The following is a 22,620-nucleotide window of genomic DNA, read 5'->3' as shown; positions in this document are numbered from 1 at the left end:
TGATGCATACGAATGAGTTGGAATTACCTGAGGAACCGGGTTGGAAGCTTTTCTTCGATGGAGCTGCGAACGCAAAAGGGGTTGGAATAGGAGCAGTACTCATTTCTGAAACAGGACGGCATTATCCTGTTACGGCTCAACTACGCTTCTATTGCACCAACAATATGGCCGAATATGAGGCTTGCATTCTGGGTCTGCGCCTGGCCGCTGACATGGATGTCCGGGACGTCTTGGTCTTGGGAGACTCGGACCTCTTGGTACATCAAATTCAGGGTGAATGGGAAACACGAGATCTAAAGCTCATACCATACCGACAATGCTTGCATGATCTGAGCAAGCAATTTCGATCGGTAAAGTTCAAACACATCCCGAGAGTTCACAATGAGGTTGCGGATGCCTTGGCCACCTTGGCATCAATGTTGCACCACCCTAACAAAATGTATGTTGATCCTCTACACATCCAGGTCCGTGATCAGCACGCCTACTGCAATGCCATAGAAGAAGAAGCAGATGGCGAACCCTGGTTTCATGATATCAAGGAATACCTCAGGATGGGGATATATCCAGAACATACCTCTGGAGACCAAAAAAGAGCCCTCCGGCGTTTGTCGAATGGTTTCTTCCTCAGTGGGGGAATATTGTACAAAAGAACCCCGGATCTGGGATTGTTGAGATGCATAGATGCCAGGCAGGCAACAACGGTTATGGCAGAAGTACATGCTGGAGTTTGTGGGCCACACATGAGTGGATATGTATTGGCAAGAAAAATCCTTCGAACAGGGTGTTATTGGCTCACCATGGAACACGACTGTATCACTTTCGTGAGGAAATGCCATCAGTGCCAGATACATGGAGACTTGATTCACTCTCCGCCAACAGAGTTACATACGATGTCAGCACCCTGGCCGTTTGTAGCATGGGGCATGGATGTCATTGGGCCCATCGAGCCAGCAGCGTCCAACGGTCATAGGTTCATTCTAGTGACCATTGATTACTTCACCAAATGGGTTGAGGCTAAAACCTTCAAATCAGTAACTAAGAAGGCAGTGGTGGACTTTGTTCACTCCCATATCATCTGCAGATTTGGGATCCCAAAAGTGATCATCACGGATAACGGTGCGAATCTTAATAGCAGCTTGATGAGAGAGGTATGCCAACAATTCAAGATTACACACCGCAATTCCACCCCATATCGTCCTAAGGCAAATGGAGCAGTCGAAGCAGCCAATAAGAATATCAAGAAGATACTGCGAAAATGGTGGAAGGGTCCAGACAATGGCACGAGAAATTACCCTTTGCCTTGTTGGGTTACCGCACTACCGTCCGGACTTCCGTAGGCACATCTCCTTATTTGTTTGTATATGGAACTGAGGCCGTGATACCAGCGGAGGTCGAAATTCCGTCCCTCCGAATTGTCACTGAAGCCGGAATTGATGATGATGAATGGACCAAAACTCGCTTGGAACAGTTGAGCCTGATAGATGAGAAAAGATTGGCAGCAGTGTGCCATGGTCAGCTGTACCAGAAGAGAATGGCAAGAGCGTATAATAAAATGGTGTGACCCAGGAAGTTTGAAGTAGGGCAGTTGGTATTGAAGAAGATCCTCCCACATCAGGTCGAGGCAAAAGGCAAATTCGCCCCAAATTGGCAAGGACCTTATATCGTGACCAGAGTATTGTCCAACGGTGCTTTGTGTTTGACAGATGTCGAAGGTAGATGCGTCGACATGGCTATCAATTCGGATGCAGTCAAGAGATATTATGCGTAACTTCTTTAATTATGGCAATTTTTGGTCTATTTGTTTGTATTTGGCATTTGTTGGATAATGAGATGACGGAGGCAATTCTTTCTTCCACCCAAACACTGTTTAACCCTTGCTACCCCCTTTGAGCCTTAAGTTATTCTTTCATACCCCTCTTTTGGAATCAATAATGGGAAAGACATGAAAAAAAAAGAAAAAAAGAGAGAAAGATAAAATCACAAATAACAAAACCGTGGGAACTACGTTTGACCTGATTCCTCAAAGAGGATACGTAGGCGCCTCACGGCTCGGTCATAGTATGCATCATAGTGAATATAGGATGCATAAGGTACATAGTGTGCATAATAAGCACAGCGTGCGTAACGCACATAGCGCAACATAAGTATAAAAAATAAATTCCCCAAGCGAGAGAACTGGGGCAGAGGTTATGTTTTAAATTCCAACAAAGGTTTGATTCCAAAAGTTGTAGCACACCACCCATCAGATTATTTTCATTTTTCATAGCCTTTCTTTAACTCCGCACTAAAACCAACGTCAACGTCCAAAAGACCTCCCGATCAATGTTCAAGAGATGTCGAGTCAGGCAAATAAGACCGAGAATAATACACCAATCCCCAGCAAAGAAGAGGATCGTAAGACTGGGAATGAATTGATAGTCAAAGGAGTCTCCAGAAGAGAGGGTCGTATCTACAACGCCCTGATTCCTCGAAAGAAATAAAATGAGAGAGTCTTATCGGTGAAAACCTTCACAGGCACCGAGAGGCGATGTAAGACGAGGGATATGAAATGAGAGAGTCTTATTGGTGAAAACCTTCACAGGCACCATAAGGCGCCGGGAGATGAGAGAAAAGAGAGAGTCTCATTAGTGAAAACCCCTCGAAGGGCACTATGAGGCGACAAGATAGAGCAGCAAAAGCTACCACATTCGCAACAAGATGAACATCCATTTATCATCCCCAGCAAGTCAGACCATCGGGCAAATCGATTGATACAAATAGACTGGGTCGGGAATCTATGGTGCACGTCATGATCACGGGGACCAGCCATGTCCTCCAGATAAGTTCTTTTGATTATCTCCTCCCACAAAAAATATTGGTTCAGAAAGATTTTATCCTTTCCATATCTTTTATTTCTTTCCCTAAAATGTGTCTTGAAAGGATTTTTCAAAGCTTACTACCAGAAACCGAAGGGGAATTCACCCAATGCAGGATAATACAAACAGTCTTAAAGGCCGGTCCCGGGCAATGCAGTGATTGTGCCCGGAAATTTTGGAAGAAGTAAGCTCCAAAAGGGAGTGGTTTCGGGAGTTAGAAGCAGACTCCCACATCATGTGTTTAAAGAGAAAGCAGAAAAGGGGATAAATTGAAAACCAATCCCCAGCAGGCTAGAGACCCCCAACAAGCAACTTTGCCCGCCAACCAATTATGGGGACAAAGATCAAGAAAAGAGGAAGAGAGAAAAATTGCTCGCCAGAAAGGCACCCTCTACCACCACGATTAAAACTGACCAAATCCTTTTGTCTGTTGCAGGAGAACAGAGGATTGATGATGGCAGCAAGATGCAACGCCAGGGAAGTCACCAAAAAACCGGGGCAGAAAATTTTCTGCCAATTGTCGAAAATTTTCTCGAAAGAACGGGAAGCAATTGGAATACTTTTAAGCTCTAGGTCGCCCACCAGTATAATGCGGGAATACTTTTAAGTTCTAGGTCGCCCACCAGTATAATGCGGGAATACATTTAAGTTCTAGGTCGCCCACCAGTATAATGCGGGAATACATTTTAAGTTCTAGGTCGCCCACCAGTATAATGCGGGAATACATTTAAGTTCTAGGTCGCCCACCAGTATAATGCGGGAATACTTTTAAGTTCTAGGTCGCCCACCAGTATAATGCGGGAATACTTTTAAGTTTCTAGGTCGCCCACCAGTATAATGCGGGAATACTTTTAAGTTCTAGGTCGCCCACCAGTATAATGCGGGAATACATTTTAAGTTCTAGGTCGCCCACCAGTATAATGCGGGAATACTTTTAAGTTCTAGGTCGCCCACCAGTATAATGCGGGAATACATTTAAGTTCTAGGTCGCCCACCAGTATAATGCGGGAATACATTTTAAGTTCTAGGTCGCCCACCAGTATAATGCGGGAATACTTTTAAGTTCTAGGTCGCCCACCAGTATAATGCGGGAATACATTTAAGTTCTAGGTCGCCCACCAGTATAATGCGGGAATACTTTTAAGTTCTAGGTCGCCCACCAGTATAATGCGGGAATACATTTTAAGTTCTAGGTCGCCCACCAGTATAATGCGGGAATACATTTAAGTTCTAGGTCGCCCACCAGTATAATGCGGGAATACATTTAAGTTCTAGGTCGCCCACCAGTATAATGCGGGAATACATTTTAAGTTCTAGGTCGCCCACCAGTATAATGCGGGAATACTTTTAAGTTCTAGGTCGCCCACCAGTATAATGCGGGAATACATTTTAAGTTCTAGGTCGCCCACCAGTATAATGCGGGAATACTTTTAAGTTCTAGGTCGCCCACCAGTATAATGCGGGAATACATTTTAAGTTCTAGGTCGCCCACCAGTATAATGCGGGAATACTTTTAAGTTCTAGGTCGCCCACCAGTATAATGCGGGAATACATTTAAGTTCTAGGTCGCCCACCAGTATAATGCGGGAATACTTTTAAGTTCTAGGTCGCCCACCAGTATAATGCGAGAATACATTTTAAGTTCTAGGTCGCCCACCAGTATAATGCGGGAATACATTTAAGTTCTAGGTCGCCCACCAGTATAATGCGGGAATACTTTTAAGTTCTAGGTCGCCCACCAGTATAATGCGGGAATACATTTAAGTTCTAGGTCGCCCACCAATATAATGCGGGAATACATTTAAGTTCTAGGTCGCCCACCAGTATAATGCGGGAATACATTTTAAGTTCTAGGTCGCCCACCAGTATAATGCGGGAATACTTTTAAGTTCTAGGTCGCCCACCAGTATAATGCGGGAATACTTTTAAGTTCTAGGTCGCCCACCAGTATAATGCGGGAATACTTTAGCTCTAGAGTTTGGAATCAGTAGCCCCACCTGAAGGCGGAAGGTTACAACAGAGAGTCCCAAGCAGGAAAAACAATAAAATCCCCAGCACCAAGAAGCAGACAACTGCAGAGGCAAGCGCGCAATTCAAAAGGAAAAGGGAATGCGTCTCAAAAGAAGCAGTTTGGGAACGCTATGGCATGCCCAACATAACAATTCTGATGAAAAGCCATACCGCTGAAGAAACCATTGAAAGATTTAGGGAAGAGAGCCATGTTCCCAGCAAATCAAGCAAAGTGATGAGAACTGACATTCAGAAAAGGTGAAGGACCAGCATCATCTCCAAGTTCACAAAATAAAGGCGTCAGAGGAAAGCGTTAGTCGACAAGAAAGCAAGGCAACAAGAACAAGTTGAAGATGGATGAGATTTCAGGATCCTCAGTTTAACTTAGCTTCTTGTTTTCCTTTTAGAGCAATGTAATAGGGAGATCGGTTGAGCAGTAGCATCCTACAGCAGCATACAAAAGCGTACAACAACAGCAAACACTACAGTCACACGGTAGTCCCAGCTACCAAAATTTCCCGAACTACATTGACCTGATTCCTGTTCAGCCCAGGATATGTAGGAAACCTCTGAAGCAAAGGTTCGGTCAAATCTTTTTCAAAAAATGCTTCACACGGAGTATTCGTACGGGCAAAAATCGCTCGCTTTATCTTTGCGCGAAAACCCTTCGTGTCTTCGTGCAAAGAGGGGCAGCTGTAAGCATGTGATTTTTGCTTCACGGACGATCGCTCCAAAAGAAAATAAAAAATAGTGACAAATGGCTTCGCTGCACAATTTTTCGATCTTTCCGTAACATGTGTTGTTGGTCATTTGTGTGTCTGCCCATTTTGCATCCAGTCACTATCAAACAAAAATACAAAACTATGTGTCGGTAAAAGAAAATTCAAAAAATATATATATGTGTGCATCGTTCGTTCTAGGCTTTTAGTTAACTTACTTAAATATTTTTGTGATAATTGTGTTAAAATGTTACATTGTTGTTTAGTTTTAATTTCGTTGTTTTATTATCTATTATTTTTATTTTGTTGTAAAAGAAAAATGAAAAAAAAAGCAAAAGAGTGAAGGATTAAAATCGATTTGGGCCCAGAAATTGAAACAAAAGGGGCCCAAAAATGGCACTCAGACCCAGTCCAAATCCAGCCTGCCCAAGCAAGGACTCAAACGACGTCGTATCGGCATCCCCATTTGAAGCCGTTGATCTGATTCAAAGGAACGGTCCAGATCATGCTGTTCAACTCACCTCAACGACGCCATTTCAAGCGAAATGATCTGAGACGTCTGAGCCTCTTGATCCAACGGTCCACACACGCACCCGTGACCCAACCCCTCACTTAAACCAAACGACCCCGTTTAACTATCAAACGACCCCGTCTCATTTTCCACCCTCAGATCCAAGCCGTTGAGATCATCTGATCTAACGGCTCAGATCCAATCAGCCTCCCCATATATAAACTCGACCCTTACCCCCACGCCCCAAGCCGTACCCCCCTTCAGCCACTGTTCACCATCTTCCCCAGGACCCCTTTCCTCTCAAACCCTTAGCAGCCTAGGTTTCCCCCGTGAGCCCGGTAACCATGGTTCCGATGACCACCAAAATAACATCCCCGATGCACCCAACCACCCCGAACATGAATCTGTCAACCGTTCACCTCGAATCACTCCGAATCTTCTCGAATCTTCAAACGAAGATTCGAGCAAAAACTAGATCTACACCGATTGACCCCAAACTCACACCACAACCCCTCCTGACCTCCCTCACCCCGGAGTGGCTTTGGTTCCGTTCGAATCTGACAGGGATTGAACGGTTCCCAAATCGAACCTCAAGAGCCCTAGGATTCAGATCTATGGGTTTGTCCGAATCAGTGGCAGGATCAGGGCCTAGCAGACTTTTACCGAAGTGTTCTCAGTTGAGAACGCTTCGGTTAAAGTCCATTAGACCCCAAAATCACCTGGCCCGAGTTCGAACTTGAATCGATCTTAGTTTCATTTTTCTGAGGTATTTTTCCTTTTTCTTTTGCCCTCCTAAAATCTATCTGTCGTTCGTGTTCTGGTTTGTTTGTTCCGCGACTCGTCTGTCCATGTGTGTACGTTTTAAGTTAATAATGAGTTGGTTGTTGGTTTTATTGGTTGCTTGCTGTGTATTATAGCTTGTATAGTCATCTAAATAAGCGTCGTCAACTGAATTCACTTGAAAGATGTTATAGCTTGTGTAGTCATCTAAATGAGTCTACATTTCAGTATTGATTACTATGCCTATTTCTTGTTGGTGTTACTTGTATCGGCATGACCAACTTGTACCCTTTAATTGACACCCTGTTTGCTTAAAGTTTGAATCATTGCCTGAACTTAGGCAGAGAATTGGCAATTAGCTTCAGAAATCTAACAAATCAGCCTGAAAACAGTTTGAGTTTAATTAGCTAGTAGTCAGGTATTGGCTGAAATTAGAGAGGTCTATATACTAACTATTAAGAGTTAGGGTAATACAGTAATATGCAAGGTGTAAGGGTAATCTTGGCATAAGACAGGGTCTGATTAGGGGATAATTTCAGAATGTGTCAAGTGGTAATTAAAATAGGATTAAATTAATGCTAATGGGGGACCAGACCTAAGAGTATGGGAATTAATTGAATACTTAACTAAACCCATAACCCTTGATTAGAGTAATATAGACAGGGCATGGGGGCTGATTAAGGATTCCAAGAAAGATGCCTTTAGGCATGGGGAGTTAAGGGGTATGGGCAGTCTGCAAGTAGGAGGGAGGCAGCTTAGCTGCCCTTGGTCATGTGGCTTATAAATAGGCCATTTGATAACTTAAACGAGGCTGGACTTTTCAGTCTTCAGAAAAAAGAGAAAAACAAAGTGAAAATTTTCAGTCTTAAGGCTAGAGTTTTAATCTGAAGAGAGGTTTACTGAGTTTAAAGAAAGCCGAAAAACATAAGTTAGTTTCCAAATAGATTGTAACCAAACACCATCTGAAAGTTGAACAAGAATTCATATTGGTCAAGCTGTCTTGGCCAAGTTCTGTCGTCTGCAGTGACTGAGCTGTTTGTTGGTTGCTGAACTGTTGGTATTTGCTGCATTGAACTTCTTTTACTTCTGGTGTTCATTACTCTTCGTCTGGAATTATTGGTTTGGCACTCGACTATTTGCTGGTTTCATTTATTCTGGGAATCATTGTTGGTTGTTCGTGCACTGTGGAAAACAATCTTGGTTGTTGGTTTGTTGTTGTGCTGTTGCTGTGTATCTGTTGATGCTGTGATTACTGCACACTACTCAACTGATCACTCTCCTTCTTCCTTTCCTTTCCTTACCAGGTACACAGTTGATACCACCAATGTAACTGAGAGTTTGAGCATGAATGCAAAAGAGAGGACCTGCAGATTGTTTTTATGTATACATGAACTGTTACATTAAATGTCATAAAATAGTTACATTTTCGTTTGTATAATAGAAGTAGCCTACATGCTCAGTATATCAATGTAGGTTAATGAATGATAGTCATGTATGTATGCTGTCAGGTGAAAAACATTCCCAGGGTAATAGATTGTATTTTAGACTTAGTCTGATGGTGTAGTACATTCTATAATGTAGGCCAAAATAGGAAAACTACCCACATGAGTTAAAGTTCTTTCCCCTTTGTTAGTTTGTCACATATAAATTGATAAAGAACAAAGAATCAGTTCTAGGCCTCAACCTCAGGAAGGCCGAGCCCAAATCAAAAAATCAGTTAGGCCTGTATCGGAAAAACAGGGCCCAAGTCTGGCCATCTCGCATGAGCTAGGTTTGGGCCCATAATTTGCAGCTAGTTGTCCATAAGTGCAGTCACGTTTTATTATTCTGTAAAAGCACTTTAAATCCGGTTTTATAATCAACTAAGGCTATTTACTGCTTTCAATTGATAGAGACAAACACGACAAGAAACTTAGTTGCTATAGGGTATCCTTTAAAAATAACAACGAGATGAGCCTCGATAAAAATAAACAAAACGCAGATGCGGGGCCCTTGTTAAATGTATATTAGTGAAGCATTTAGTTTCCAGGACGGGTTGTTTAGCAAATCTCACAACCTTCCTAAAATAACAATACGCTAGACTCCTTAGGACGCGCCTTAATAAATCTTACCTTCGTAAACTCGGGTGCACATTGATGTGACCCAAATCCAAATCCCAACGGAATCGAAATGTGTTTCTAATCACGGGTACATTGATTGTGACGTGGTTCGAGATGCGTGTCCATGACGTTGCAAATTCATTTTTTAAAAAATAGAATGAGATGAGCCTCGCCAAATAAAAATACAAATTGCGGGGCCCTCAGTAAATATTTGCTTTAAAAAATTATTTGGACTTCGGGATGGACCGTTTAGTAAAATTCCACGGTCTTACCCAAAATAAATACGCTAGTCGCTTTAGGCGCGCCTTTAATAACTTAATTTCCTTAAACTCGGGTGCACATTGATGTGACCCAAATCCAAATCTCAACGGAGTCAAAGTGTGTCGACGACCACGGGTACATCGATTGTAACGCGGTTCGAGATACATTTTCACAACGTTGCAAGTCCTACAAAAATAACAGTGAATGATAAAAGCGGTTAAAAGATAAAAGTGGCACATAAGTTCATACTTGTATAAAATCAGATAACCAAGCCGAATATAACAATTGAGCGACCGTGCTAGAATCACGGAACTCGGGAATGCCTAACACCTTCTCCCGGGTTAAGAGAATTCCTTATTCGGATTTCTGATACGCAGACCATAATATAGAGTCATTCTTTTCCTCGATTCGGGATTAAAATTGGTGACTTGGGACACCCTAAATCTCCCAAGTGGCGACTCTGAAATAATTAAACGAATCCCGTTTCGATTTTCCTTTAAATTGGAAAAAACTCCCCTGCGCCCCGGGCGCGTAAAAAGGAGGTGTGACAACAGGTACGGTTCTGGTTTGTGATAGAGATGCTTCAGTGTTATTTGATCCAGGGTCTACATACTCGTATGTGTCATCTTATTTTGCACCGTATCTGGTCATGCCTAATGATTCATTGAGTTTTCCTATTTATGTGTCTACACCGGTGGGTGATTCTATTGTGGTAGATCGAGTCCATCGCTTTTGTGTAGTTGTGATTGGGGGTCTTGAGACTCGATTAGATTTGTTGCTTTTGGACATGGTCGATTTCGATATTATATTGGGGATGAACTGGTTATCACCTTACCACGCTATCTTGGACTGTCATGCCAAGACTGTGACCTTAGCCTTACCGGGTTTGCCTCGTTTAGAGTGGAGAGGGACTCCTGGTCATTCTACCCGTAGCGTTATCTCTTATGTGAAGGCTCGGCATATGGTCGAGAAGGGGTGTTTATCCTATTTAGCATATGTTCGTGATTCTAGCGTTGAGGTTCCTTCTATTGATTCTGTGCCTATTGTTTGTGAGTTTCCTGAGGTATTTCCTTCATACCTGCTGAGTATGCCACCCAATAGGGATATTTACTTTTGCATTGATTTAGTTCCGGGCACTCAGCCCATTTCTATCCCGCCGTATCGTATGGCCCCGCCTGGGTTGAAAGAGTTGAAGGAGCAGTTGCAAGATGTTCTTGAAAAAGGTTTCATTAGGCCTAGTGTTTCACCTTGGGGTGCACCGGTGTTGTTTGTTAATAAGAAGGATGGATCGATGAGGATGTGTATTGATTACCGGAAGTTGAACAAGGTTACAATCAAGAATAAGTATCCATTGCCGAGGATTGATGATTTGTTTGATCAGCTTCAGGGTGCCAAGGTATTTTCAAAGATTGACTTGAGATCTGGCTACCATCAGTTGAGGATTAGGGCATCCGATGTCCCTAAGACAGCTTTCCGCACTTGGTACGGGCATTATGAGTTCTTGGTGATGTCATTCGGGTTGACAAATGCCCCAGCAGCTTTTATGGATTTAGGACTTACTTGGATTCGTTCGTGATAGTCTTCATTGATGATATTTTAATCTATTCCTGCAGCCGGGAGGAGCACGAGCAGCATCTTAGAGTGGTTCTTCAGACCTTGAGGGATAGTTAGTTATATGTTAAGTTCTCAAAGTGTGAGTTCTAGTTGAGTTCAGTTGCATTCTTGGGTCATGTTATGTCAGTAGAGGGTATTCAGGTTGATCCGAAGAAGATTGAGGCAGTCAAGAACTAGCCTAGACCAGTATCAGCCACAGAGATTCAGAGTTTTTTGGGGCTGGCAGGCCACTATCATCGGTTCGTAGAGGGGTTTTCATCCATCGCAGCCCCGATGACCAGGTTGACCTAGAAGGGTGCCCAGTTCAGATGGTCGGATGAGTGTGAGGCGAGCTTTCAGAAGCTCAAGACAGTTCTGACTACGGCACCGATGTTGGTGTTGCCCACAGGTTCAGGGCCATATATAGTTTATTGTGATGCATCTCGTATTGGGCTTGGTGCGGTGTTGATGCAGGATGTCAAGGTCATTGCTTATGCTTCGCAGCAGTTGAAGATTCATGAGAAGAATTATCTGGTTCATGATTTGGAGTTGGTAGCCATTGTTCACGCATTGAAGACTTGGAGACATTATCTGTATGGCGTGGCATGTGAGGTGTTCACGGATCACAAGAGTCTGCAGTACTTGTTCAAGCAGAAGGAGTTGAATTTGTGGTAGAGAAGGTGGTTGGAGCTATTAAAGGACTATGATATCACAATCTTATATCACCCGGGAAAGGCCAATGTGGTAGCCGATGCTTTGAGTAGGAAGTCAGCCAGTATGGGCAGTCTTGCTTATATTTCGGTCGGTGAGAGACCGCTTGCTTTGGATGTTCAGGCTTTGGCCAATCAGTTCATGAGGTTGGATGTTTCTGAGCCCAGTCGTGTGTTGGCTTGCACAGTCGCTCGTTCTTCTTTATTGGAGCGTATCCGTGATCGGCAGTATGATGATCCCCATTTGTGTATCCTTAGAGACACGGTGCAGCACGGAGGTTCCAAGAAGGTTACCTTAGGTGGTGATGGGGTTTTGAGATTGCAGGGTCGAGTTTGTTTGCGAAATGTGGATAGGCTTCGAAAGTTGATTTTAGAGGAGGCCCACAGCTCCCGATACTCTATTCATTTGGGCGCCGCAAAGAAGTATCATGATTTGCGGCAGCATTATTGGTGGCAGAGAATGAAGAAGGATATTGTAGCATTTTTGGCTCAGTGTTTAAATTGTCAGCAGGTTAAGTATGAGCATCAGAGGCCTAGCGGTTTGTTCCAGAAGATTGAGATTCCTGAGTGGAAATGGGAGCGCATCACTATGGACTTTGTTGTTGGTCTCCCACAGACTCAGAGGATGTTCGATGCGGTGTGGGTTATCGTTGATAGGCTGACCAAGTCAGCGCATTTCATTCCTGTGAAAGCCTCTTATTCTTCCGAGAGGTTAGCTGAGATCTATATTCGGGAGATTGTTTGACTTTATGGTGTGCCCGAGTCTATTATTTTGGATCGAGGTACGCAGTTTACCTCCCATTTCTGGAGAGCAGTTCAGTGAGAGTTGGGCACACGGATTGAGTTGAGTACAATGTTCATCCTCAGACGGACGGGCAGTCCGAGCGGACTATTCAGATTTTGGAGGATATGCTCCGAGCTTGTGTCATTGACTTTGGAGGCTCGCGGGATCAGTTTTTGCCGTTAGCAGAGTTTGCCTACAATAACAACTACCAGTCGAGTATCCAGATGGCTCCTTATGAGGCTTTATATGGTAGGTGGTGTCAGTTTCCGGTTGGATGGTTTGAGCCGAGAGAGGCTAGGTTATTAGGTACGGACCTGGTTCAGGATGCCTTGGACAAGGTCAGGATCATTCAGGATAGGCTTCGTACAGCTCAGTCCAGACAAAAGAGTTATGCCGACCGCAAGGTTCGTGATTTGGCATTCATGGTCGGTGAGCGGGTATTGCTTCGAGTGTCGCCTATGAAGGGCGTGATGAGATTAGGGAAGAAGGGCAAGCTTAGCCCTAGGTTCATTGGCCCATTTGAGATTTTTGATCGAGTAGGAAAGGTGGCTTATAGACTTGCATTGTCGCCGAGCTTATCAGCCGTGCATTCAGTGTTTCATGTGTCCATGCTTCGGAAAAATCACCAGCAATCCATCCCACGTGTTAGATTTCAGCACTGTCCAGTTGGACAAGGACTTGTCTTATGAGGACGAGCTGGTAGCTATTCTAGACCGACAGGTTCGTCAGTTGAGATCGAAGAGTTTTCCTTCTGTTCGTGTTCAGTGGAGAGGTCAGCCTCCTAAGGTATCGACCTGGGAGTCCGAGTCCGATATGCGGAGCCGTTATCCCCATCTTTTCCCCGACTCAGGTACTTCCTTCTTCTGTTCGTTTGAGGACGAACGGTTGTTTTAGAGGTGGAGAATGAAATTCAACATTTTGAGACCTTAAAAACCTCTTTTAGCATCACCTCGATTGTGTGCGTAGTCCGGGCACGTAGCCGAAAAGCCTAAATGTGAAAATCTGTGAAAACTAATAAATTTTGACTATAAAATGAATTAATTTGACTTCGGTCAATATTTTGTGTAAACGGACCCGAACCCATGATTTGACATTCCCGGAGGGTCTGTAGGAAAGTATGGGACTTGGGCGTATGCCCGGAATCGAATTCCGAGGTCCCAAGCCCGAGAAATGAATTTTTGAAAGAAATTGTTTTCTGAAAAATATAAAGGTTTTTGAAAGTGAAATGTTATGTGAAACCTGTGGTATCGGGCCCGTATTATGGTTCTAGAGCCTAATATAGGTTCTATATGATTTATATATGTTGTCGGTAATGTTTGGTAAGAAACAGACCCCGTTTGGCGTGATTCGGACCTTAAATGCAAAATTTGATGTTTAAGACGTTTTGATAAATTTTATTGATATTGAGGTTTAATTTGATGTTTCTAATGTTATTTTGGCGATATGAGTACACGAATAAGTCCGTGGGATGTTTTTGAGGTTGTGTGTATATTTGGTTTAGAGCCCCGAGGGCTCGGGTGAGTTTCGGGTAGGTTCTGGGGTGTCATAGGCTTAAACATGGCTATTGGAGGTTCAGAAAAACTGCAGCTCTCTGAACCTGCTAGTGCGGTCCGCACTGGTTTTGTGTTGTCTGCACTGGTGGTTGTGCGGCTGCAGTGGATCTTGTGTGGTCCGCACAGGTTCACTGGTAACTGTGCGGTCGCAGTTGATTTTGTGTGGTCCGCACAGGCTCACTGGTGGCTGTGCGGCCGGATTTGATTTTGTGCGGTCCGCACATGAAGTCTGAGAGGGGTATATTAAGACGGAATTTTCAGTTATTTTTCATTTTTCAAAACCCCAAAAACATAAGAGGTGATTTTTCAAACAACCTTTCTTCTCCAAAACATTGGTAAGTGATTTCTAACTCGTTTTCTTCAATCATTAACATCTTTCCACATGATTTCAACTCAAAATCAATGATTTTCATGGGGGAAATTGGGTGTTTTGGGTAGAACCTAGGTTTTTCAAGAATTGGGGATTTGGATCTCGATTTTAGGTTCGATTCTAAACAAATTATATATTTAGGTTCGTGGGGGAATGGGTAATCGGGTTTTGGTTTGAACCTCGGGTTTTGACCATGTGGGCCTGGGGCAATTTTTTATTTTTTGGGCAAAACTTTGGAAAACTCATTTTTATGCATTCAAATTGATTCATTTAGCATTTATTGATGTAGATAAGTAACTTGTGACTAGATACGAGCGAATTGGTGGTGGAATCAGGGGGTAAAGCTATAGTTGAGGCTTGAATTGTGTTCGCGGCATCGAGGTAAGTGTTTGGTCTAACCTTAGCTTGAAGGATTAGGAGTCGAGTCCCATTTGCTATGTGGTAATTGTTGAGTACGACGTATAGGCATGGTGACGAGTATCTATATGTTGGTGTCTAGCATGCCCGTGAATCTTATATTGTGATTATCATGACTTGGTGTCTAGCATGCCCGTGAGTCTTATATTGTGATTATCATGACTTCGTTGTATCGTTCATGCCTTGGTAACAGTTTCTACTTGTTGTGTAAAGTTTGTGGAAGGAATTGTGACCTATGAACGTTGAGGAGCGTTGGCTCAACTTGTATACCGAATTGTGAAAGTATAAGTGATAATTGAACCACTAGAGCATTGGCTCGAGTTGTGAAGTGAATTGTGAAGTAAAAGTGAGAAAGATAAGAGATCATTATGTTGTCGCCCTTGCCGGGCTATTGTTAATTTATTCGTTATCTCCCTTGTCGGGATGTTGAGGTTATTGATGATGTTCCCTCGCCAGGATTTATTTGTTGAATTGTCGTTCCCTTGCTGGGATCTTTATTGCAACTTCATTTATTCCCTTGCCCTATTGTTTGTGATTGTTGTTTGTGTGAGGAAGAGACTTAAAGCACGAAGGGTGATGCCGTGAATTTTTTGTTTTGTGAGGAAAGAGTGTAAAGCACAAAGGGTGATGTCGTGTATCATTATGAGGAAAGTGTCAAGCACGAAGGGTGATGTCGTGCCGCACAATATATCATTCTGTGCCGATTTTATTGATTATATGGTGAGGAAAGAGAGTAAAATCACGAAGGGTGATGCCATGCACATTTTTATCATATGATTTGTTTGGTCAGGACGAGAGTAAAAGCACGAAGGGTGATGCCGTGCACATTTTTAATATATGATTGCTTTGGTGAGGACGAGAGTAAAAGCACGAAGGGTGATGCCGTGCATTTATTGATTTCTAATTCTTTGTTGATATCCGAGTTATGTTGTTTCTTTCGTTTATTTGATGTCTTTCTATTCGGAACTGTTATCTCCCCCACAGCATGCTCCCCCTCCCATTTTGTCTGGTTATTTCTGTACTTCTTTTCCGCTATATATATTTGAACTGCACAGGTTTATTTGGTAGTCTGGTCCTAGCCTCGTCATTACCTCGCTGAGGTTAGGCTAGACATTTACCAGCACATGGGGTCGGTTGTGCTGATACTACACTCTGCACTATGTGCAGATCCCGGAGCAGCTTTTGGACCGTAGTGTGGAGGCTACCTTCAGTCCACATGGATATCCAAGGTAGACCTGCAGGCATCCGCAGGCCCTGGCGTCTCCTCTATTCCTATTTCCTGTTTCATTTTCCTTTTATTCAGAAACAGTGTATTGTCATTTTCTTCATACTTTATATGTAGTAAATCTTAGACCGTTTGTGATACTGTGACACTGTGACACCAGGTTTTGGGTGCTTTAGGTTTTAAGAGTTGTAATAGATGCAGATTTCAGATATTTAGTTGTTATCTTCCGCTTAATTATTTACAGTTCCGTTGTTTTGATGTTATCGCGTTATAATTGTTAACAAGAAATAATTGAGTAATGAAATAAGTAGTTAAATGATTGGCTTGCCTAGCTTACATTAGTAGATGCCATCACGACTCTCGAGAGGTGGGAAATCTGAGTCGTGACACCGATCCATATATCGCTGCGGCATGCAGCCCGATCCATACAACTTGTCGACGACGCTCATTGGGGGTGTGCAGACTTCGGAGGGGCTCCTACAGCCCAAGCGCTATATCGCTGCGGTGTGCAACCTGATTCATATATATATATATATATATATATATATATATATATATATATATATATATATATATATATATTGTTGCGGCGTGCAACCCGATCCATAAATATATAATCCTCACAACCAGGCCCTCGGCTTCTCTCAGTCATTAACCTCACAATCAGACCCTCGGTCTATCTCAGTCATCAATCTCACAATCACTCGGACCATCAGTAAAATAGGGAACTCAGCCCGAATAGTTTTCACATTTTAAGAAGTAAAGTGATAAAACCAGATTTAAACAATAAACAGGTAAATCATGACTGAGGATATGCTTTCAAAATAAATAGAGTGACGAAAATAGTGAAAATGCCCCTAAGGGTCTCAACAGGTCGGCACAAGGCCTCAAATATGGCATACAGCCCAAAATATAATATCAATCTCTAAAATATGGAATATAATAAGATTCAAATCAAATACGCGACTTAACAGTCGTACGGGACGGACCAAGTCACAATCCCCAACGGTGCACGACTCCACGCTCGTCATCTAGCGTGTGCGTCACCTCAAAGTAGCACAACGATGTGAAATCCGGGGTTTCATACCCTCAGGACAACATTTACAATCATTACTTACCTCGATCCGGTCCAAACTCCAGCCCGTGATGCCTTTGCCCTCACGAATCGACCTCCGGATGCTCCAAATCTAGCCACAATCAGTACATAATCATTAAAATATGCTAAGGGATCAAAGTCCACTCAAAAATATCCAATTCACATCAAAAATACCAAAATTGCTCAAACCCGGCCCCCGGGCCCACATCTCGGAATTTGATAAAATTAACATCAATGGAATCCTCATCTTCTCACGAGTTCATGCATATCAAGAATACCAAAATCGGATCACAAATGACCCCTCAAAATCCCTAGATTAAGGTCTCAAATTTTCAAACCCTAAACCCCCAATTTTGCTACTGATTTTCCATAGATTTCACGCTTAAAATGTTAAAATTCATCATAGAAACATGTTTAGTGTCCAAAAATCTTACCTCCATGAAATCCTCTTGAATTCCCTCTTCAATTAGCTCTTCCAAGCTTTCTCCCGAATGAAATATGGTGAAAACCCTCTCAAAAATCGCGAAGGGTGAAATATATACATTCAGACCCAGGCATTTTCGCACCTGCGGTCAATCCACCGCATCTGCGGTACTGCTTTTGTGGTCCAAGAGCCGCATCTGTGGTTTTTCACTTAAGTTACCAAAAATTGCATCTGCGATGCCTTGCCCGCACCTACGCCTTCGCAGGTGAGGCTCCATAACCGCTTCTACTGCCATAGCATTCCCAGCCTATTTTCACTTTTGCGACCAATCTCCTGCATTTGCAGCGTCGCACCTGCGGTCCTAAATCCGCAAGTGCGGAAACAACAGAAACAGCAAATCTGCAGCATTCACCAAACTCCCAATCTCCCCGTCAACCATCCGAATATCACCTTGAGGCCCCCGGGACCTCAATCAAAAGCAAAAACATATCCCATAACCTTATTCAAACTTATCCCAACCTTCGAAACACTTAGAACAACATTAAAACACCAAAATCACATCAAATTCAAGCCTAGGATTCCAAAATCTTTCAAATTCCGCTTTTGATCAAAAACTCAATCAAACCACGTCCGAATGACCTGAAATTTTGCACACACACCCCAAATGTCACAACGGAACTATTGCAACTTCCGAAATTCCATTCCGACCTCTATATCAAAATCTCACCTATTAACAGGAAAACGTCGAAATCTCAATTTCGCCAATTCAAGCCTAAACCTTCCACGGACTTCCAAAATGCATTCCGATCATGCTCCTAAGTCCCAAATCATCTAACGGAGCTAACCAAATCATAAAAATTCCGATCCGAGATCATATACTAACAAGTTAAATCTTGGTCAAACTTTCAAATTTCAAGCTTCAAACTAAGAACTGTTCTTCCAAATACATTCTAGTTACCCTGAAAACCAAAACCGACGATTTACATAAATCACAATACATCACACGGGGTAAGTCATGCCCGAGAACTAGCGAGCAAAGTACAAAAAGGGTGATTTTTGTACCCGTGTCACAATACATCACACAGGGTCGTTACAATAATTTGTGCTTTAAAATCTTTATGGGTTAATTTTGAGGTGTGGTGATTTTTCAGAATTTTTCGGTTGGCCCTTTTTTTTTTGGTTTATTGGTATTTTGATAATTTGATGTGTTTCCCTTCTACAAAAAGGACATATAATTAAATTTTAAAAGAGGTCTAAATTATTGGCTAAAGGATTCTAAATTCACAATAATGTTTCAAATTCAAGGGAAGAAACAAACAAAGAAGATAGGGAAGGGGAGAAAGAATTGGACAGAAAATGTTGAAGAAAAAAGAAGAAAAAAAAGGAATAGGACAGAAAATATTGGAGAGAGAGACAAAAGCAAAGAAAAACACTCACTTTTGTTCAATAATGGGGGATGAACAATCGGGAAGAGGATGACAGCTAAAAAATGGTTCTTGGTGCCTTTTTAATAGGCCTCACGCTCCTTAAACGAGTGTAGCACATGCACTTCAGTAAAAACAATGCCACATAGGATGAGCGGAGTTTAAAATGATCAGTTTCTATAGGTACAGGGGTTTTGGTTGGCAAATTGTTGAGTTTGGAAACCAACATGACAAAGTGGCACAAGCATAGGTGTCATTTAGGCCATTCTGCCAATTAAAAAAGAATACTTAAAAAAATAGAAAAGGTCAAATAATATCTCTAAACTATTGGTTATAGCTCACTTTTGTCCTCCATTAGTAAACTGGGCCAGAAATATGCCCCGCGTTGGCAAATTGGGCCACTAAGGCCTTCAACCTAACGGCTAAACACGCACGCCTTCATATCAGCATTATTTAGTTGACATGGCACCCACATAAGCTATTCTCTCTTCTTATTTTCCCTTTTCTTATACCCATATTCACCCATTTTCGAAACCCTAATTGTCATTGTTCCCCAATTTTAAAAATTTACATTTTCTCTTCAAAATTTTCTGCTCAATGTTTTATTTATCTGTGAATGTGCATGAAATTCAATATGCAAGAAAGTGTCATTATGGATTGATTGCGCTTTATTTGACAGTTTGGTCAAATGTCAATGCTGGGAGAATGTTCTATAAATGTCCAAGATCCAAGGTTAGTTTTGAATTTATTTTGTTTTTGGTCGATTTATGTGATTCATCTTATTTTGTCGAGTTAGGTCGTTCTTGATTTTTATTGTTTATGTACAAAAACTACTGTCATAACTGCTGTAAATTCTGATATGACGTAGGTTAGTTCTTACGGGTATTTTGAATGGATTGACGAAAAGCTCCCTCATCGAGCGTTGATGGTAATCAAAGATTTAAAAACTAAACTTGATGCTGCTAAGGTTGAGAGAAACAATTTGAGGAATAAAGTTTACCTCATGGAACAAGCTACGATGGTTCAAATGGGCCCTATGAAGATTAAAATTGAGGAATTGGAGGATGTTATTAAAGCCTAAAGAGACAACTTTAAGAACTTATTTGATGAAATGAAAGATGTTATCACGGTTCAAAGGCATACTTTGAAGATGAAATTTGACGAAATGGAGCAATTTCAACTCGTGGAAGCTGAAAAAGCTAGTAATTTACAGGTCAAAGTGAAGAAGATGAGAAAAAACATTTTAAAGCATGAGCTTTATTATTTTCTTTGGTTGTCGTAGAGATGATGAAGTGAATTTATGTTATTTTAATATGTTGTTGTAGTGTTTTGGTTTATTTATAGGGATGATGAAGTGAATATATGTTGGTTTAGTATGTTGTAGTATGTTGGTTTAGTATGTTGTAGTATTTCGGTTAAATCATTCCTCATGTTTCATCTTCGTTATGGATGTTCATGTGTTACGTATGAAGTGAATGATATGAAAGCACATGTTTGTTTATTTCAGTTGTTGTTGTTATGGTATTTCATTTGTACCTTCTTGGTGTAAATTGTTATGGAACCTGTTATAAAACTATTATGGTGTACCTTCATGGTATAAATTGTTATGGAACCTGTTATGAAAATATTGTGCAAACACCACTGCATATTAACGTGCAAATTAAACTGTTGTAACTGTTGTGCAAATATGTTTACTGCTGCTACAATACATCTACTAAACCAAACACCACTGCTGTGCAAACATATATACTGCTACTACAATATAGTTACTAAACCAAACAACACTGTTGTGCAAACAATATAGCACTGTTGCTACAATACAGCTACTAACCAAACAACATTGATATGCAAACTAAACCAAACAACATTGCTGCTACAATACAGCTATTAAAACAAACAACACTGTTGTGCAAACTAAACCAAACAACACTGTTGTGCAAAATATCATTCTGCCATCAAAACATGTTTACTGCTACAACAATACAACTACTAAACCAAATAGCACTGATGTGCAAAATATCAAAACAAAACATACAATGTTATATGTCATTCTGCCACCAAAACATGTTTACTAGTGCTATAATACAACTACTAGAACTGTTGTAATATTAGTTTTACAGTACAAACTAAAACATCAAAACAAAGGGTTATGTGAGTTCCCAGATTTGCAACTACATATAATAACCAAGATTCCTAGATTTATGAGTTCCCATTGAGTTTCCTGCACTTCAACTTCCCAACTTTCTTTTGTCTTGCCACTTCCAATTGATTTCCAGTCACAACTTCTTTGCCTTTCCAAGTGAGCTTAGTAGGTGAGTAAGGAAGATCAGTGGGATAACTGACACCAGTATGATCTCCTCTAAAAGAGATCACTCTTGTCCCTACTGAGGTCAATTGTTGTTGCCTCATCAGTAGTCGTGTTTGATCTTCAGAAATAATCTTAGGCATTAAAGCAGGGTCACTTTCATGCTCACTACCATCACCAAAGGTTTATGTTTGGTGTTTTGATACTCTAGGTGTAGGTATGAACACAAATTCACTTTCATGTTCGCCTTCTTGTATTGGTTGAGGGGCTGAACAACTAACATTCTCAACATTTCCTTCAGCACCAACCTATTAAAAAGAAAAACATTCTATTAAATAACTGTAATTATATAAGAAAAAATATAAGTTAAGAAGCAAGTACCTTGAATTGTGGTCCAGTTCACCACAAATGTTGCATATCATTCTAGTTCCCCTTCTTGATGCAGCCCAATCTCGTTGTCTCTTGTTAGCCTCATCCTTCTCTCTATTTCTTTTGACTTTTAGCCTTCCAACAGTTTTGGCAAGTGGAGGAGGTTCCATATCATGTTCTGGTAATACTTTTCAGAACTTTTCACCTCTAACAAGCATCAACTTGGCCCTATATGTCATCAGGTAAGCTTCCTTGTTGTGCCACCAACTAGTTTCAGTCATTGGATCCTCTCTCTTGTATTTTAGTGCTTTGATGGCATGAGGGCATGGGATGCCAGCCAACTGCCAGGATCTACAAGTGCATTTCTTCTCCACTAGGTTCACTCTATGTCTATCATCATCCTCAAAAACCTCATAGCCAGTTTTACCATTAAAATGAACAATACATAAGTTGGCTACCTTCAAATAAGAAGCATACAACTTCATGTCGTTAGGACTAGACTCACCTCCCCATGTTCTAGCTTCTTCTTCCTTCTCTCTCAACCTGTTCATGACCTTGATTCTAATATCCTCAAGCATCTTCAGGATAGGCTTTCCTCTTGCTTCTAAGATCCAAGAGTTGAAGAACTCTGTAAAATTATTGTCCACCATTTAATTTCTGCACAATGTATCAAAGTATGACCTATACCAATTCTGCGGTGGATACCTAAGCAACTCCTTGGCAGCATCACCAGACAATTCACCAAGATTCTTTAGTTGATCTTTAAATTCCTCCTCATAAGTGCTCCAAGCAGACCACTATAGGTATTTTTTCATCTCTCCTGAAATTCTCATCCTCTTACTCTAGTTGGTTTCAATATGTCTCACACAAAACCTATGATTTGAGAGAGTGAGGACAGTTCTTACTGCTTCCAACAAACCCTGCACATGTAAATTTAAACAAAATTAACTATATAATAACTTAAAAATAACTGGAATAGTCAGTTAAACAAAATCATAAGTTGTACCTTTTGCATATCAGACATAAAGGTAATACTGGTTCCATATTTCAGATTCAATGAGTGTTTCAGCAGCTCCAAAAACCATGTCCATGTCAAGGTGTTTCCTTGTCAACTA

General features: G+C 41.5%; 1 protein-coding gene across 1 annotated transcript; it reads right to left on the bottom strand.

The window, feature by feature from the left end:
- Positions 1–21,696: 21,696 nt before the first annotated feature.
- On the bottom strand, positions 21,697–22,155 carry LOC142182238 (uncharacterized). The gene has a single exon (XM_075256361.1). The coding sequence runs from the start codon at positions 22,153–22,155 to the stop codon at positions 21,697–21,699; it is 459 nt and encodes a 152-aa protein (XP_075112462.1).
- Between the last annotated feature and the right edge of the window lie 465 nt (positions 22,156–22,620).

This window comes from Nicotiana tabacum, chromosome 6, assembly GCF_000715075.1.
Source record: "Nicotiana tabacum cultivar K326 chromosome 6, ASM71507v2, whole genome shotgun sequence".
Taxonomy (NCBI): domain Eukaryota; kingdom Viridiplantae; phylum Streptophyta; class Magnoliopsida; order Solanales; family Solanaceae; genus Nicotiana; species Nicotiana tabacum.
Note: the sequence above shows the minus strand (reverse complement) of the source record. Positions and strands in the feature narration are given on the sequence as shown.

Bases quoted from the DNA above. Each gene is read 5' to 3' on its own strand.
- LOC142182238 (XM_075256361.1), bottom strand. From the start codon at position 22,155: ATGGTGGACAATAATTTTACAGAGTTCTTCAACTCTTGGATCTTAGAA.